This window comes from Chamaea fasciata, unplaced genomic scaffold (genome assembly GCF_029207755.1).
Source record: "Chamaea fasciata isolate MVZ Bird 193981 ecotype frontalis unplaced genomic scaffold, bChaFas1.0.hap1 SCAF_43, whole genome shotgun sequence".
Taxonomy (NCBI): domain Eukaryota; kingdom Metazoa; phylum Chordata; class Aves; order Passeriformes; family Sylviidae; genus Chamaea; species Chamaea fasciata.
Genome location: NW_027094128.1, coordinates 1,402,111 through 1,420,921, shown reverse-complemented (window position 1 = coordinate 1,420,921; position 18,811 = coordinate 1,402,111). Strand labels below are relative to the sequence as shown.

The window sequence follows — 18,811 nt, the reverse complement described above, 5'->3', positions numbered from 1 at the left end:
TGGCCGTTTCTCCACAGTACTTATCTCTGTCTTTGTGCGCTGGTGGAAGGGAAGACAGAAATGGGACCCTGTTGGAATGGGGAAGCCTGTGATTGGAGCTGTATGCAATTCATGAAAAGTGGAGAGTTAGCCCTTTGGCACAACTGCATTTGTCCTCAGCGCTATCTCAAGTATCTGTTTTGGATGTAAATGAAAGCCTGGTGGATTTCTACTTTCAGAGGCTAATAGGACCTTCTTGTCCTTGCAGGATGAATCTGTTGCGTTACAATAGTGCCCTCTGGAAGATGAAGAATTCTATGGCCTCCCTTTCTCAGCAGCTGGAAGCAAAGCTGGACTTCTTTAAAACAAGCATCCAAATTGACCTGGAAAAGTATAAAGAGCAGATTGAGTTTGGAGTTAGTGAGTATAGCATCTGGCAAACGGGTCTTTTCATGACTCTTCTCCTCACAAAAACACCTGCCTCCTTCTCTGTGAACCTGAGAAAGCCAGTCACCCTTCTTTGATTCCTGTAGCTTCTGAGAAGCTGCTGTTTGCCTGGAAAGAGATGGAGCAAGCTGTGGAACTTTGTGGGTGGGTATGTTTCTAAATCTAACTGCTAGTCATAAAGAGGTTTGTTTTTGTTATCTCTCCCCTCCTCCCCCTTTAGCTTCATTGTCCCTGCCTTAAATAGAAGCCCCTTGTATCTGCCCTGATGTCAGATTTCACATTGCCTTGGTTTGTGTGGCACAATTTTTGTCCATTATTAGTACTACATGAAGCTCATTCTGTTGTAAGGCTTAGGGGGAAATGGGAGATCTTGGCGAAGCCCCAGAAACGTCTTGGAATTTCCTTGAATTGAAACGACTCGTTTGTCTTTGGCCAAGGCTGCTGTTTGCATCTTGTTGGTTTGTTTAGAAATAAGAATGAGAAAGGAAGAACCAATGTGAGTGTGAGTGGTAGTGTCTCTAGGTATGAGACTGTTGTGTTGCTTATGTTCTACCCTGCTTTCAGGAAGATGATGTGGAGCAGGTAGTGAAGAGGATGATGGCCCTGCAGACAGACATCGTGGACCTGCAGAGAAGCCCGCTAGGTCGTAAACAAGGAGGAACACTGGAGGATTTGTGAGTTGAACTACCTTGAGCTTCAGATGCAGGAGTGTTTCTGGCTAAGCTTACTCACTAGAGGACAGTGAAAGGGCTGTTTCTTCCACCCAAATTGTGGGGGACTGGGAGCACTTTAACACTAAAGATGTTTTTTGACTCATCTGTCATTGTTCTGAAATGGCAGACAGGTATAGAAAAGATTTGAGTTCTCAAACTATTTGTTCCATGTTTTGGTTCTTTGGAAATCCTTTTCTTTCCTGCTTTTTTCTTCTAGAGAAGAACAAGCCAGAGAGCTGTACCGAAGACTCAGAGAGAAGCCAAGAGGTAAAAGACGCTTTAGCTCAAGGTCAGCTTGCTTTGTGTGTAACTTTGGAGATGTAGTAACGATCATTGAGAAAACTATCTGACTTCTAGGCCTGCCCAGACACTAGCAGCACATGGGCTCTCCTGGATTGCCTTTTCTCGAGAGGGAAGTCAGGGAGTCAGTTTCACACTAGGCCAGCCTTCCTTTCTTGGTGCTTTGTGAGCTGTTCTCGAAACTCCTCTGGAGCTCTTCTCAGAGCAGGCTGTTGCCATAAGCAACAAACAACCTTTCTGGGTAGAAAGGATGAAAGACACAACTGTTCCTTTGATACAGTCCCAACTCTCCTTTTCAAGTTCTTTAAATTTTGAAGAAGGTGGCTAAAATTCAGTGTAATTCATCCCACTCAAACTCGCATATCCTGAACTTTGGCTGTTTCAGGATTAAAGCAGTAGTGGAAATGAGCCGCTAAGAATCTTCTCACTCTGTCCTATAAACCGACCTTTCTGTGTAATATTGGCTCTCATTCCGGATCAGAGGACAGGCGGTGACAGCCAGGAAATAGTACGACTGCTTCTACAGGCAATCCAGACCTCTGAAAAAAAAGTTTGAGTCATTTATGCTCAGCTCAGGTGAGCTTTGTACATTTTATTCAGAGTTGAGAGAAGGTATTTTCTCTTCCAGCAAGAGAAGGTTTAAAACTCATTGCATATGACTCTTGAGATCTTGCAGTGTTAACAGAAAATAATTAACTTCAGAACTGTTCTCCTACTGCAGTGGCCCATGTGTGATCTGATTAGTTTTTATTTTTTTAATAGTAAAACTGTAGTTTGAAAACAGAAGGCATTGGAATTGTTCCCCAGAGTGGAGAAAGTGATGAATCTGATGAGTGAAGATGAGGAAACAGTTGTTAGGCTTCAGGAGAAATGACAGAAGGAACTGTGGAACTTGCTGAAAATTGCTTGTGTAAGTAAAATAAGAACTCCCCTTTAACCTGAGAATATGGTTTGTAGCACAGGCTACTGAAACAATAGTAAATTGAGTGTATCCTATGGTTCTTTTCTTTCTTTTGAATCAGTATGAAAGCCAAGTTCCAGGTTGTCTCATATTCCCGGCTGCTGAAAACTAGTGGGAACAATTACACTCTGAATATTCTGTGTTTTCTTCAGAGTAAAGTGCGTGGTCCTGTTACTGGCAGTCCAGAGAGCGTGAACACATCCCGTCTTGGTAGCTCAGGTCAACTGCTGCTGCAAGTCCCTTCTGGAACATTCAATTTATCAGAATCTGTAAGAAAAAGGTGAGGCAAAGTCTGGAGTTCTTCGGCTGCTAATGCCACCACTACAAAGCTAGGCTTCCTGCTTTGTGAAATAATGGCACACAGGGTTTCTCATATTTTACGCTTTGTGTTCAGCTTGCATTGTCAGCAGCCTTAGTTTACTTGGTAGTTAAGACTTGCTGGGGCTTTCAGATCTTCCGTATGAAAACTGGGTATCATGCATGGCTTCACTTCCCCCAGCCTCAGTAACAAAAGTGGTTTTTTGGTTTTCTTCCTTTAATCTGAGATGGTTGGGCTCACTTGGAAGTACACTGCCAGCAAGAACTGATGAAGTATTGTCATGTAAGGTCACAGTAGCTGAGCTGTGTCATTGAGACTGCTGCATGCGTAGTTCCGGCTTGCTTAATTGAACTGGGTTACCACTTGGAATGAAAGACCTTGGTTTGTTTTTTTGCCTGTTGCCCCATCCTTAAGTTTATAGGCTTCTCAGCTTTTCCTCTAGCAGCAGTGTTTCCACCTAATAAGAACCCAATTCCATCTTGGAATACATTTCCTTTCCCCCATTTGGTAAATCAGGGGCTGCCACCAACTTTTCAAGTTGCAGTATGAATTACAAGCCTATGTCCTGACTAACTTCAGTGTTCTGCAGCGTATCTGCCAGAAGTATTTCTTAATGATAGAGGCAGCATCTCTTTAAACTGCCACAGAAATTAATAGTGTAATAATTGCCCCTTTCAGTGAGGAGCTGCTGCTGGAATCTCGGGAACTTTGTAGCCAACTAGAAAATGTGATGCATAACACAATGAAGGATCAAGAGCAGAGTTTCTTGGTAATGTATTCACTCTTCTGTAAATGGACTAAGGAAGTGCCTGGCTTCGAAGTTCTGAATGTGCAACTTTGCCACCACTAACACAGCTAAATGAAATCTACATTTTACTCATGGCCAGGGGGGAGAGTAGGAGATGCACAGAGATAGGAAGCACCGGTTCCCTCATAATCTGCGCCTGACATATTCTGCTTGCCAAAACTGGGAGCCACATGCTGGGAACTTGCTGCGCTAAACAGTAAAGGATGGGGCAAAGCACTTGGCTGTTGTACAAAACTACTGCAAAACTGCACACAAATTTGGGATGAGCGGGTGTCAGGGATCCTTAATTTAACAATGCAGAATATTGAAGAGAGAGTAAAATACTGGAGAGTGCAAGTAGGTTGTTTCCTTGACAGCAGTCACGTGGCTCATCATGAAATTGACCAACTTGTTCCCAGTAAATTTTTTATACCTCTTAACACACTTTACCTTTATTTTAGAAAAAGCTCAACTGTAGCCTGGTGTTGAATTTCATTTATTCTTTTGCCTCTAGACTGGAGCTGGCTGCAGCTTCAGGTAGAAGAAACAAACAATCCAGAACAAACCCAGATGTAGAATCACTCTGGTTGCCTCTGAAGCCATGCTGCTTTGGGAAGCCAACTGTGAAAAGCTGCTGCCTCTGAGAAGGGAATATCAGCTGCCTTCTACTGTCACCAACTGCTTATGTGATACATATGGCTTAGCTTTTAGTATCCACTTCTCAGACACTTTCACAAAGATACATTAGGGAATGCCTGTTCTAACTGCTTGGAGAATGTTCTTAATTGTGCCTTAAGACAGCAGATCTCTGTCCTGATACGTCTTCCCTTGGGCATCGCCTGTGGCTGTTTTGCTGCATTTTAGGCTTTCTAATGAACAATGGACAAAGTATACCCAGTCACTGGTAGATGTCACCTTCCTAATGAACTGTGAACTTAATTGCTTAACTTTGCTGATTTGCACTTTTTTTCTTTAAGTGTAATGGTTGTACTTACCTAATACTTGTTTCCTGTATGGGAACGAAATTATCTAAAACATGTAAACTTTTGGTTTGCTCTTTTTGATGCGCTCAATAACACTATAATGGAAAAAACTGCTTTCACTGTGCAGGTCTCTAAAACGTGAGAGGTGTAAGAATGTTAGCCTGGAAACCAAAGAAGGAAATCTTCAGTGTACAGGTATCGTGTAACAAAGCATTTGCAGATTATCTATTAACCATGCTTAAAGTTGCATGAAAAGATGAAAAAAAGACCAAAAAACCCAGCTGGATGGAACCTTGGTGAGAGTCAACACACACCAACCTTGTGTTCTGACTGTGACCAATTTATTTCATTCTGTTCTAACCCCAAATTTCCACTACAACACAGAGACCTCCTTTTATAAAAGGCTGTGAAGTATAGGACATGCAAAATGCAATACAATAATAGGGAGAGGTTGGATTTTCTTTTGGTTTTTTTGGAACAGATTTAAAATACAGGAAACTGAAATGTGGCACAAACATCACAACTTCCATGCATGCCTTCAAGTGTCTTCCTTTGTTGTGCTGGCACACTCTGGACTTCAGCAGTGGGTTAAAGTCATTCTTGGGCAGAGTAGAAAGTTCACACTTCTTCAAATTTCCGAGTAATATTAAGGCTGAAATGCACCGGGTACACTTTTCCTTCATCTTCCAGAGCACCACCAGTTGTTTTACTTAAAGCTGTGTTAGGCTTCCAGCTCAAATCCCAGCCCAATTTTGTGACCTCCAGCACTGAAATTCTTGCCATCAATCAAGCCTGAGAGGGTCAGCTTTACACCTACAAAAGCAAGTCACGAGAACCATCATGCACTGACATCCCAGTACAGTGCTCTTCCTCAGGTCCTTGACCTCACTAATGTGGCTTAGTTGCCACAGGAACTTGCATACATAGACATCCTTTAGTTCTCTGAGTCTGCGTAGACTTCTAGCTCCTTTGTTCATCTAGTCTGTTCTTAAGATGACAGTGAATTAAACCATAGTGTAGTACTTAACACCATTTGCTGCTACCAGTGAGAACTGCGTACCAGGTCGAAGGGCATGAGTGTAACCAATTCCAATGAGGCTGGCATTGTTCACTTTAGCCTATAAAAAAAAAATCACAGTATTTATAAACTGTGTAAGTATTCATACAGAAGAATCTCAGTCCCCTGAGAAGGTGGCCTATGCATTAACACTCTTGAGCTACTTGGAGACCAACCTCTCTTAGAAGCATGTTCCAATCTTTTCCTTTTCTCAGGAGTTTTCAGCTTAAGCAAATGGTGCGAATTCTGCCTTCAGAGAATGCCATGCTGTTTTTCACTGCCTCGTCTATTATGTCTTTATATCTTTTAAAGAGCTACTTACTGCAGTCCCTCAGAGCCTGTCTTGTTCACATCACTCAGGAGTGATTTTCTTTTTTCTTCTAATGAGCAAGAAATACATGAATATGCAATCCCCTTTTTGCATTACTAAGTTTTGAGCTCTTAACAACAGTATTTCTCATTTTCAATTTTGGTTCAGTGGTCCTGGAACTAATTGTTGTTTTGAAACATAAATGCTTGCTACTTCAGTTCTTGGTCTTAAAACACACACGTCAGCTAACTTTCAATGGTTAACTTACTGTTAGGAGAAGGCTGTAAGCTCAGGTAAACTTCCACCATTGTAATTATAATATGGTTTTACATTATGGATTTAAGAATTAAAAGGACACTTTCATTGTCTTTTAAAAGACATTTTTCAGCACAGTAGCATGCTATTCCAAGCACACTAGTCAGACTATTTCACTATGGACAAAATTATATTTAAGATTTCTTTTCCTCCATAAGTTCACAAGTACGATGTGTGAGGTCCCAGTTTAAATTTGTACCACAACAGAAGCCACAGTTCGCAATCTACCATACTTCCTCAGTAACTAGTTCAAGCAACTGCTTCATTACAAATTTTCAGTATTTAGGGGAGCTTGAAATACTCATTTCTGTAACAAAATTCTTACCACAACGAAAGTCTTCTCATCCATTTGGTACTTTCCAGCAATACCAAAACGTGTGTTGTTACTGCCAGCAGTCCATGCAAGATTGACTGATGTCTCAACCTTATTAGTAACCTTCTGATAAACAGACCCACCAAACTCAGTGCTGTCATTCCTGTTTGTAATAGATGCAAGTGTGTCAGGCCTTGCTTTGTTTAGTAACTCTTTAGATTAACCCTTCCCCACAATGATTTGACATTATCTCCTAAAATGAACCAAGAGATCCAATACTTCCCTGAACCCAGGCTCACTACTTCCTAGCTGGAGCTGGCAGACTCCTGCTCCTATTTTTTTTTGCACAAAGCATGTTTTGCTTGCAGAACGGAACAAGACTTGCCAGAGACCTACAGTTTAAGGTTCTGACAAAAAAAACCAAACCAAACAAGCCAAAAACAAAACCAACCCACCCAGATAACCTGGTTGCTTGTCTCAAATAAGCCAGTGTGCAGTAACACATAAAGGAGACTTCAGTTATGAGAATAAGACTGAAAACAATGCTGTTGCATTATAATTGTTTAAATACACCATCTTCAGAGCGTCTCAGGCCACCTGAATGCCAAGATTAGGGCTATGCAGTGATGACAGCTGGAAACAAACACAATGCCATGCATGCCTTTCTCCTTCATCGTGGGCATTTCTGAGGGAGAAAGTTTCTGTCTGGAGAGTGTGATTGATAACTGGCTAGCTGCAAAAGGTCACGTAGACATGAGGGAGCTTTGCTGAGCACACAGGCACTCTCATGAGAACCAGCAAGGCAGCAAGCTTCGCATGTCCTTGAGCACAGCTGGGATACGATAACAAGACCTTGTAGCTGAAAGATATGAGGGAGAAGCACGGTAAAACAAAAACTTACTCAAACTATGTAACCACAAAGAAATGTAGAAAGAGGCGTAGCTGACTTTTAGTCTGAGCACCAATCCTGAGCTTAACTTTTGAAATATGCATGAGCTTATTAGTGTTATTATAAAAGCATTGTATGAATTATCAATAAACGAGATTTGCCGATCACTCATATTGAGTGCCACATTTCTCCCGCCACGGATTTCCCACAAGAACAGACCTTCCAGTTCTTAAAATCTTCTTAGTAGGAGGTGTGATGGTGCACTTTGACTAAATTGTGGTCAATTCTGTCTCCTAATAGCTGGCATCTTCAGATTCTACTGGAGGTGTTGTGAATGTCTTTTCAAGAGTTGAGAAGGAAAGTGTCTTTTAAGGATTCTGATCTTCCAGTGTGATGCGTAGATACCAGTCAACATGTAGACTGATGACAGGCACAGACAGTATTCTTGGCAATTGCTTAGAAAATAAACAAAACATCAGGCAGTAGAATAATCCTGTCAACAAGGAGGATAACAGTAACTTTTCCAAGGCACAAATGTCAATGTCACTTTCAGTTACATTGCAGGAAAAAATGGTAAAAGAAATGGGTGTGACCCAGAGTTCCCACAGCCAAGAGGATATGTGAGTACCAGTTTGGCTGAAATGACTGTTGCTTGTCATTCCCCAGTGACAGTTTGGAGAAGTCATCACAGGCTCTTTTAATTTGTGAATACTGATGTGTATAAGTCAGGTGTCGGTATATGTATTTTCACATCCTTTTTTTTGCTTTTTCCATTGTGCTGCAGGTAATCTCAGAACAGCAGTGGCTGTGCTGAAGCAATATAAATAATAATCTCTGATTTTTTCCAATGATGTTTGATTGCCAAGTGATATCCTCAGCAAAGTTGGTCAGACCCTCTCAGTCCTACTCCTTGTAGCTTCTGAGTACTGAGATTGTGGAAGGCCTTACTGAAGCTGACAGAAGTAATTTTCATTGCCTTCAGTGACTTTTAAATTGGGCTGGAAGTGCTGGTTGGTCTCAAAAATACTTTGTGAGCTTTGATCTAATGAGTGGAGACCAGTGGTAAATCAAAATGGAAGGAAGAGCTTTGTGGGCAAAATGCAGTACAGGTTAATTTGCTTTTTCAAATTCTAACTTATTTAAATTTTACATCAGAAGTTGTGGAGGTCTAAATCCCTACTACCACCTTAAGGTATCTCTGCCTCATCATTGCTTAAGACACTGACTGAATGCACATAGTTTTTTAAAGCCTTTAGTCATGTAATATTGGTAGATAGTGCTTCATTTAGTCAAGAATGACCCGATACAGTTATCTATCATTTACATTAGCAATGTTGAACCGACAGTAAATTCAATTAATTCTTCAATTTTATGCTCTTAATATTTAAAAACCTAAATCCACTTTAAAATCAATTTGCATTATTTTGAGGATGGGATTCTTAATGTTAAGCTCCTATTAAATCCGCATTTTCTCTACTCTAAGGTTGCTTTGAATTTTTTTGTCATGTTTTTGTGGAATGTTGGTCTTAAGCAGTTTTTGTGGGTTTGTCTGTGACTTAAGGAGCTCTCTATTGGATACTGATCTATGCAGTTGAAATAGAACACTGGAAAAACATGATTTATAACAAGTGTTCTCATAGCAGACCAGGAGGTTGGGTTGATATTTCTTCTTCTTCCATCAAGGAACACCCATGGCTGTGGGCTATAATTTATAACAGTGTTGCTTTGACCGGTTTTGGTTACTGTGGGCTTGTTTTCAGGAATGATGAGTATGTAGTTATCCCATCTTGAAAGAAATACATAGCACATGTGCTTATTTGGATTAATTAGTATGGTTTTATATCACAGTTGATAGAAAGCTGGAAGAAAAGCCCAAGAGTAAAGGAATAAAGGAGGCAAACCAAACAACTGAGGGTTGTGACTGTGGTTAAAGTCCCTTATGAATTCTGAGTGCTCCAGCACCGGTTTTCTGTGAGTCACTCTTTGAAGCTGCCCCATCATTTTGTTATATATATTCCAATATATGTCAGTCCTGTCAGACCCTAGAGAGAACACTTGCAGTGAGTAATTTCAGGTCTGAGTGCCACAAGCAGGCTGCTGAGAAAGCTGGCCCAGCCTTTTTTGTTCTTGGTGTTTCTGATGGTTTGAGCTGCAAGTTCACTCAGCTGAGCTGCTTTGTGCTCCAGCTCTGTTTCTTTAGTGATGCTGCAATACTTGCTGCACGGCAACTCAATTGGAAAACAAAGAAATTAATGATACAGACAGAAGATCTGTTCCCAAAGCAGGGTGAAATTCTGGTGGAAGGGCTTCTGCTGCTTGAATTTTAAACACTGTGCTGTGAAACCTCTCACGTCATCTGTGGGTTAGTGGTTGTATCACCTGGGATAGTCCATCCAGGCCCTGTTGATGCAAACGTGCTTTTCACTGGTGCTGCTCCCTATTTTGGAAAATATCTGAAAATAAGGTGTGAGCAAGTACTGAAAATTTCAATTTTTGCTCCTATTTACCCACTTGCCTGCTGTTTTAATTTTGAAGTAGGGTGTCAGATAGAATCTGTCTAATGGCAGCGGTGTAAATAGCATGCCTTCAGTTCCAAACTGAAACCCCTTGCAATCAGCAGATGTCCCAGCTCAAGGAAAATGGGTTGCAAGCCCAAAACATTCACTTTCCCTGCCTCATTTCTTATGGTCTTACCAAGGAAATAGCCAGACTTGGATTGTGCTTACTCTTTGCAATGAAGAAGTTGTTAATGCTGCGTTTTCATGCTCCCATCGTCGCTGTACTCCAAATGTCTGTTCTGTGGAATGGGCAGGATTAGGCTGTTTAAGACAAAGCCACTCCACATTTACAGTGCCTGTAAGGTCCATAGTAAGAGCCCTAAATAGAAGTATCATTTCCAAGATGCCTTCTATTTTACAAGCAGCCAATCAGAAAATGAAACCCTGGGTTGAATTGTAGTCTTCCTGAAGGAAGTGTCAAAGCCTAACAAGGGAGCTTGACCCAGCTTTGTACTTGTTGTTCAGTGAAATTAACTTTAATTGTTAATGAATCCAAACACTGTTAATGAATCCAGTACTACTACTTTACTGAAAAAAGCTGCAATTACTGGACAATCCCCTGATTTTCAGCTGCTGTAAATCACTCTATCTTCACAGAATGGAGAGGGGCACTTCATTTAACAACACTGAAGAATTAAGACAGGGAAATGGCATAAAAATCAGAAAGGATCTTAGGATTATAATCAGGGGAAACAGAGTAAAGAAAAACATGTAAAGTTGGGCGTTGCTTCTGTGTGAAGAGAAGTTGTACATCCATGTGCATGTAGCTGCATTAAGGAAAAGCATTAGTATTCAAGCCAAATGATGTCATGGAAAAACCGGTTTGTTTTTTTTAAGCATGCAAAACTTCTGTCAGTTGAAAGGGGATAAGAACAGCATATTAATCAATTTGCCTCCTTACCTGTTGTTTTGTGAAGTAGTTAGGATTGCTGGCATTTTCCATCTGGAATTTTATGCCAGTGGCAGATCCCTGACTGTGATGGTAGAAGGGTAAGGACCTCATCCAAATGCATCAACAGGAATAGTGTTTCACTGTGAAACTGCCAAGTATTTCAGACCGGTGCCTAATGATGCAAAAACTTGTTGTAATTATGTGTGAAGTGTAATTTATCTAATGTAATTATGAGATGTTTAGAGCCAGTCATTTGAAATAGACTCCACTTCTCTGTTAGCTTTTGACATTGGAAAGACTGTAATCATGTTGCAGACCATCAGCCCTTGGATTAAAATTTCAACCTACAGTGAGCTTCAAACTGCTTTGCATTTACCCTTAGAAGAAAAGGGAGGTTGAATAAATTTTGTTACGTTGATTTATCTTAGGAAAATGGGTGTCAAGGTTCTGAATTACAGTAATTATTGTAAGCATGTAAAATATTATCAACTACAAGATACATCTGATGTGGTGTGGATGGATTAGTGCACATGCTAAGACCAATTTGAGAACATTTCAAGTTTTGCTACGTTTGCTAGGGCTAGTTACATCCACTTAAAATACAGATTGACTCTAAAATGGCAGTGGTTTGCAGGTCCTAAGTGTTGGGACTTTGGTTAAAGCAAAAGGAACAAAATAATTCTTTTTCTTTTAGCTTGTCATGCAGTTTGTGCTAAGGCTTTCAGTAGTACTTTATTGTGACAGCTCATTTCCCTTTTCATTTGATGCCCTCATATACACCTTGTCACTCTATTAAACCAGAAAGATTTAGTTTCTTAAAGAGCCTTCAATGAAGCTGTTATAAAGCCTTTTCTCAAAACAACAAATATGGAGCCTGAACACATGAGATTACATTGTTTTAGTTTATGTTGCTTTCTTGAGGAAATAAAAACAGGAGAGAGCAAGAGTTAATTGCTTAATAAGTATCAGCTATTATCATCAAAAGGGTTCATAATTTTGAGTTTCATTTTTATTTTGACCAGAACACTTTTAGATAATAAATGTTGCAATTGAATCTTGGTTGTTTTAGGAAGTTGTTAAAACAAGCTAAATGTTTTCCATTTATGGATAACAAACTGATGCTCTAAGTTTAGGAATTACTGTGCCAAAATTTGAGTATTTCTTTCATTTCCTTGTAACCCGTAAAACTGACTGTTTCTGGTTATTCTGGGACCTTTGAACTAGGGGTCTTACCTCAGGTGGGATGTCAAAAGAATATATAGATTGTGATGCTGTTTTCTCTCCATTACTAGGAACAGTTTTTTATCTGGGCAAGTTGTGATTCAGACAATGCCACTAGATTTCTACCTGAGAATCTGCCTTTTGTGGCCTGTTTTATGGGTATTTTCACTTTTTTCATTGCAAGTTTTTAGGATTTTCTAAGCGTGTGTTTCTAAAAAAGCAGCACCCAAATTAATTGCATCTTATCAGTACGTAAGAACTACTTTATGGCATTTTAACCTGCAAACACTATGATAGTGTGTGTGGAAATGGAATTTAACTCACTTGGCGGACTTGAAATATATCCCTAAGCAGTAATTGCAACATCTTATCAAATTCTCGAGCAGGAAACCAACCTTTTTCTAAATGGAATTTTTATGAACTATTTTAAGGACTGTTTACTGGAAAGCTGCCTAATCACTGCATTCCCTGGGTAATGGCTGAAATAAGTGTGCTGAATTAGTAGCAGGAAGATGCTCAACTACTCTGGCAGGGAAGAGTTGATACTGCTTTTGCTAATGCATGTAAATCACAGAGAAAATTCTGAATATGGAGAAAATTTTTATCAATAGCCCCATTTAATTGTATCCTTCATTTGAACGGTGCCTTGCTTCAGCGATTTTTAAGGAAATTATTGAGACTATTTTTTTAAGTGGTAGAAGTAATAATTAAAACCCATCCATGAAAAGATTTGGGAATACATTTAATTGATAGAAAGATTAGGTATATCAGGGGAAAAATCCACTTTGCTGGCATTCTTCTGGTTTTGGGTCTTGGTGAAGGAACTAAAATGGGTTAAGAGGAAATTGCTTGTTCACAGTGTGCTGTGTGTGGCTTCCTGGGGATTTTACCTTTACGGTGAGTGTTCCTCTGAACACAATGAAGCTGCAAGCGTGTGCTAAATCCAGTTAAGGAGATTTCCAGTCTAGTCTTTTGGCTCTGGAAGAGTCCCTAACTGTGCACCTGGGACATAGGATTGTCCAAAAGTGTCCCCATTGCACATTGCGAGGAATCCTGGTCTTCATTCTGCTGGTTTAGTTTGATGTTTCCATATTCTTCTAAAAAAGAATCATTGCTTTCTGTCCAGTGCCTGCATTCACAGCTGTCTGGTTTTTACCTTTTCTTCAGCTGCCTCTTCTCCACAGAAGTGCCCTTGTCTACTTAACTCTTTCTTTTATGGCAGCTGTTCAATAGCTGGAGTTAAACTTCTTGCCCTACTCTGAATTTCCAATTTCCCATTTGGGGATGAGGCAATCACCGCTGACTTCCCAGAGGGCACTCCTTCGCTTAGTTATCCAGCTCTTAGCAGTTTGAAAGGGACAGAGAAATGGAAGGGAATAGCTTTGGTTCATAAATATTTTTGCATTAATAATAATTAAAGTTAAGATCAATGACTGTAGTACAGATGACTACCAATAGTGCTTTATAGCCCCTTTGGGAACTGAAATTATGTGAAATAATTCAAAATAGCCTCCCTCGAATGGTTATTCTGTGAGCAGCAGTAGCTCTGTTTTAAGGCTGGCGTGGTGTCAGGAGGTCTCTGGGCATGCCAGGAGTTTCAGGTTGCTCACTTTTCTGTTATTTTTGCCCATCTCCAAGTGTTTCCATTCTACATTTGGTCTTCCTGAAAATATCTGTGTGTCTTCCTTCATTTGGACATTGCAAAGCATGACTGCTTTTGTGGAGGACTTTTCACCCTTTCCCAGTCTTGTGCCTTTTGTTTCTTTTGGATGTAAATCCAAGCAAGCTGCAAATCTTTTATTTCTTATTGGGATTTAGCAGTGGTGTCAGCAAGTACAAAAAAGAGTTCAACATGTTTTATTGTTACCAAAAGCATTTCCAGGAGTGGGAATGAGGGATAGGAATCCAGGACACAGGGATGGTGGATCCCTGCTTATCTCTGTAGTATTTTAGAGTGTGTTTCAGTGTATCCCTGAACCTCTTTTGCAAATATTGTTAAAAAGGCAGTGCTTCCCAAAGCAAGAAATGAACCCAGGAAAAAAAAAATCTCACAGTCTTATCACAGCATGCTTTTTCTTTCTTATAAAACCAACATAATCAAAACAAAAACCAACCAAACCAAAACCAAACCAAACAAAAAACCTCAGAAACTAACCAAGCAAAAAAAAACCCCAAAGCCCCCAAAAAACTAAAACAAAAACAAAAATGTGTTGTATGAACTTTCTGATCACTCCATGTCAATTCATACCCAAATAGCTAAGTTGCAAGAACTCACTAGTCATTTGCAGCAAGACACAGGCTTGGGTTTAACAGATTGGCTACGATCTTTTGGGCTAGGGCCTTGGATAACCTCCCTACTGCAACATGTAATCAATATTGTGATTGTTATTTTACTGCTTGTCCTTTTTGTACCTTGCTTTTTTTGCTGCTTGCAACAGATGATGTATCGTGTAGCAGAAACAGTAACTACTCGACATGCTGGGTTTGTTGCACAAAATAAAAAAGAGGGAATTGTTGAAGAATGGTTAGCAGAGCAAGGCCACGGATCATTAGAGGCCTCATGGCCCGATACCAAGTGCTAGCAGCCTACGCGCTGCTGAGACAAGCCGTCCTTGGGACAGCAGTAAGCACGGACACAGGCCAAAGATAAAAGAACTTGTGGTTAATAGAGCGTAGCAGTAAGCACGTATACAAAGTTTTCAGCATGCCAAGAGGAGGAACATTCTCACGCTTGATATAGCCAATCAAGTATAGATGAGTAGTGTATGCTAACCAATTATAATTTGACAAGTATGCTGAACGCTTCGGGCAAAAGTATAAGAACGGATGTTATGAGCAATAAAGTTGAACAATGCTTTACCAATCATATTGATTGATTGCATTCTTCCCTCGCAGAAATCCTCCGCAGTGCAGCACATCCTGCGTAGGAGACGGTCCTGGTGTCCCAGAGGGAATTGTGCATGGCTTTGCGGACAGTGGTGCAGATGGAGCCCAGGTCGCTGAGGGCCAGGTTGAGCAGGAAGAAGAACATGGGGCTGTGCAGGTGGTGGCCGCAGGCTACGGCGCTGGTGACCAGGCCGTGGCCCAGGAGGGCAGCCAGGGAGATGCCCAGGAAGAGGCAGAAGTGCAGGAGCTGCAGCTGCCGCGTGTCTGCCAACGCCAGCGGGAGGAAGTGGCTGATGGAGCTTCTGTTGGACATTTGCTGTGGCTGCATATGGGGACATGTTCATGGATAAAGGACAGTGACAAGTCAGGACTGGCTGCTTTGAGCCAAACCCGTGCCATTCCCTGTAGCCTGTCCTGCTGGTGTTGGTGTCTTTGGGGCGGACCCTGACTGCCGACACAACAGCAACACATTCGCTTAAGAGCTGGACTAGGTCGGTGCAAAAGATGGCGGCCAGGGCTGAGGGAGCCACACACAAGATGGCGGCCAGGGCTGGAGAACCACACACAAGATGGCGGCTGGGGCCGGGCTGCCAGGGCGGCTGATCTCACTAGGAGGCGCAGCCTCAGCCCTCTGGCTGCCATCCTGTGTGGGGCAGGCTGAGCCCCCCTGAAGTGTCTGTTGGAATGGACATTAACGGACACCCGGGAAAAGGACACGGTCTGGCACCTTTGCTCTGTGCACACAAACACAGACCAGCCAGTTTGGAACGCCAACTGGCAGTACTTTGATGTCAAGGCAATTCAAATAGGGGAAAATAGAATGAAACTCCAGGCACTGAACGTTTTAAAATAAAAACTTTTTTTTTTTTTTTTTGAAAGAGGGCTAAAAGCACTTCTTGTGCACATGGACTCCAATTAGCATCAAGCAGCATCACAAGTGGTTTCATCCAGGCAGGAGTCACAGTGAGTGTGAGGTGATGAAAACAGAGATGGGATCTGCTTGAGGCGGATAGTGCAGCGGCTGCGCACCTGCGACGTGTATCCCTCAGGGTACCCATTTCTTTAGAACACTATGAAGAATAGAGGGAATTGAAAGTCCACTGCAGTTTAGGTTGTTCTTCACGAGATTGTTCAAGTTGAGCACAGCCATTCTGTTCAGCAGACACACGGGCAGGAGCTTCTTGGAGCGCCGCTCTGGCACCCATTCTTTGGAGGAGGGGATTGCAGGAAAGAAGAAAAGAAGCTCATCAACTACTGAAGAGGAAGAGTCACTGACAGGAAGCAGTGGGTTAAGAAATGTGAGGGGAAAAAAGGCAGAAAACATGAGGTGACAAGTGTGAGAAATGGGAGTGGAAAAAGGAGGGAAGCGTGAGGGAGGAAAAGGGAAGGAAACCTGAGTGGGAAAGGCTGAGAAAACTGAGGGGAAAATGGTGAAGACGTGAGTGAAAATAGGAGAGGAAGGTGAGAGGAGGAAAAGGCAGGACATATGACGGGAAAATTCTAAGAAACATAATCAGGGAAGGCTGAAAAACATAGAGGAAAAAATGGAGGGAAATGTGAGGGGAAGAGAGTGAGAAAATTACTGGCAGAGAGAGAGAAACAGGCAGCAAATGTGAGGGGAACATTGTGAGAATCCTGAGGGGAAAAGAGGGAGAAACCAGAGGGCAGAAAAAGGCAGAAAACATTAGGGGGGAAAAAAGGGTGGGAAGTTGGATGGGAAAAGTGGCAGAAAACAGGAGTGAAAAAAGGGCACAAAATGCTAGAGGAAAAGTATAAGCAACATGAGGGGGAAAGAATGATGAACGTGAGGGGAAAAGTGGGAGAAATGTAAGAGGGAAAGCCTGGGAAACATGAGGGCAAAAGTGAGAAACATGAGGAGACAACTTGGAGAAAAATGACTGAGGAAAGGAGAAAAGCATGAGGGGAGAAAAGGGCAGGGTAAGTGAGGGGAAAATTGTGAGAATCATGAGAGAACAAAAAAGCAGGAAAAAGCGGGAAGTTGGGGAAATGTGAGAGGCAAAGTGTGAGGAAAGGGAGCTGAAAAGGGTGGGGAAAAGAAGTAAAACTTGGGAGGCAAACATGACAGGAAAACTGTGAGACTCGAGAGGGGGAAGGGGTGGAAATGTGAGAGGGAAAAGAACAGGAAACGTGAAGGGAGAAAAGGAGAGAAGGCAGGATTGGCATGACAGCTGAAATGATTCCTAACACATTCCCCCATGCATTTGCCCATTTATTGCACTAGCCCAGGGCTTCTCTGTATGTCCGTCTCCCCCTGTGCCTTGATTCCTGTTTGGAAGCAGTAGAAGTGCAGGATGTGCCCACCAGCAGGAGCTGCTCCAGGCTGGGAAGGGGCCAGGTGGTGCTGATTTCCAGAGGCTTCTGTGTCCCAGGTGAGGCCAGGGCAGGAGTGGGTTGAAAGGTGCTGCTGCTGCTCCTCTGTGCCAGAGAGCCCTGGCTGGGCAGGGCACGGCGCCCACTGCACTGCGGGCTCTTTCTCCTGCCACAGCTGGGCACACCTGGCAACAAATCATGATGACTTGTGGGGAAACCAAGGGCTTTGTGGAGGCTGCATTGCTCTGCACACACCCGGGCCACCTGCAGCACAGAGCTTTGGCCCCCAGAAATGTAAACCCGAGGGGAACAGCTGGAAACGGTTTCATTTTCACCTGTCAATAGAAGCGACTAAAATCAAAGTTACCAAGAAGGGCTCCGATCCCTGGTGCCAGCTCGGTGTGAGAAAGGAGGCATGACTTTATTTCAGTGCTGGGTGCGTGGGGAATCACTTTCCTAACACGTGCTCAGCCAGAAATCCCACCTACTCATTTGTAACCATGGAAATAAGACCTACTCATTACTTTGCTGAAACTCACAGGTTAAACATTCCCTCAAATTAGTTGACATATTTAAACCACTTCTCAGAAGTTACTGACAGGAGAGTAGGGCTCTCTTGAGAGTCTCTGGTGGTCATTTGGGGAACATCCCATTCCTGCAATTCTCCTCTGATGCCCAAGAGCCTCCTACAACCACTCTTTTCCCCTTGAATGCATTCCAGCTACATTCTTAGGAGGACTATTCTATTCTCAAGGCTAAGGTAGCCACTTGCACACATCAATCACTGCTCCGGAGGAATAGAGGGCTCAACACTCTGTTAATGCAAAGGGAATTCACAATTTGTTACAGTTCAACATTTTCTCAAAACCTGCCTTCTCTGGGAATTGCTCACAAGCATTTCCTCAATGCACCTTGAAAATGTTTTTGCTGACTGAAGCCACATTGTGTCTTTCCTTCAGCAATTCAGAAGAAAAACACAAACTGCCTACTGAAACCCTTCTGCTCCCTTCCAAATCAGTTCACTGCTCAAGCACGAGCCACAGGCTCATGCCCGATTCCCTCAGTGAGATAGGAGGTAATATTTTGCTGCAGCTGCAGAGTTATTAGAAGAAAGAACGAAAGCTGTTGGTTCTTGGGGTTGTTATTTAGAGTTTGGATTGGTTCCAGTTGATTTGTTGGGTGTTGCTGTGAGCTGGGAGAAAGGCCAGCGTGAAGACCAAACCAAAAGGGAAGTAGGAGAAGAGGGGAGGGGACAGAAAAGGAGGCGGTGGGGACAGAATACAAGTTTCCTTTTACCCAGCCAAAGGGAAAGGGGACATGGTTCGTCCTGGGCTGGGAAAGGCAATAAAAAGCAGCATTTTCTGTGTGTGTGTTGTGTGTGTGTTTGGCTCTTGGGAGAGGGAGATACACACCCAGCTCAGGTGAATCCTTCCTAAGAAACAGTTCTCTTTGGCTTTGATGACTTTGTCTCCCCATTTAATTTCATCTAAGAGTTGGCTCCTTTCTAACACCCCTCTCCCAACAGCTCAGGGCTGCATTGCACAGTGCTT

At 42.3% G+C, this 18,811-nt stretch overlaps 1 protein-coding gene across 3 annotated transcripts; it reads left to right on the top strand.

Moving 5' to 3' along the window:
• Positions 1-255: 255 nt before the first annotated feature.
• LOC136303916 (inhibitor of nuclear factor kappa-B kinase subunit beta-like) lies at positions 256-14,997 on the top strand. Of its 3 annotated transcripts, none has more exons than XM_066207616.1 (8): positions 256-399; positions 513-574; positions 991-1,100; positions 1,357-1,406; positions 1,825-2,015; positions 2,202-2,349; positions 2,553-2,680; positions 14,940-14,997. In XM_066207616.1, the coding sequence occupies exons 1-5, from the start codon at positions 285-287 to the stop codon at positions 1,836-1,838; spliced, it is 351 nt and encodes a 116-aa protein (XP_066063713.1). In that variant the 5' UTR covers positions 256-284; the 3' UTR covers positions 1,839-2,015; positions 2,202-2,349; positions 2,553-2,680; positions 14,940-14,997. The 3 variants fall into 3 exon arrangements, with proteins under 3 accessions (XP_066063713.1, XP_066063712.1, XP_066063714.1); XM_066207615.1 differs by lacking the exon at positions 14,940-14,997 and adding an exon at positions 3,398-3,438 and having other exon boundaries at positions 1,921-2,015; XM_066207617.1 differs by lacking the exons at positions 1,825-2,015; positions 14,940-14,997 and adding an exon at positions 3,398-3,438.
• The last annotated feature ends 3,814 nt before the right edge of the window (positions 14,998-18,811 follow it).

Excerpts from the sequence above, each read along its gene's own strand:
- LOC136303916 (XM_066207616.1), top strand. The coding sequence starts at position 285 with ATGAAGAATTCTATGGCCTCCCTTTCTCAGCAGCTGGAAGCAAAGCTG. Across the intron at positions 575-990 it reads CTGTGGAACTTTGTGGGTGG|GAAGATGATGTGGAGCAGGT; the intron begins GTATGTTTCTAA and ends CCCTGCTTTCAG. Across the intron at positions 1,101-1,356 it reads GGAGGAACACTGGAGGATTT|AGAAGAACAAGCCAGAGAGC; the intron begins GTGAGTTGAACT and ends TTTTTCTTCTAG.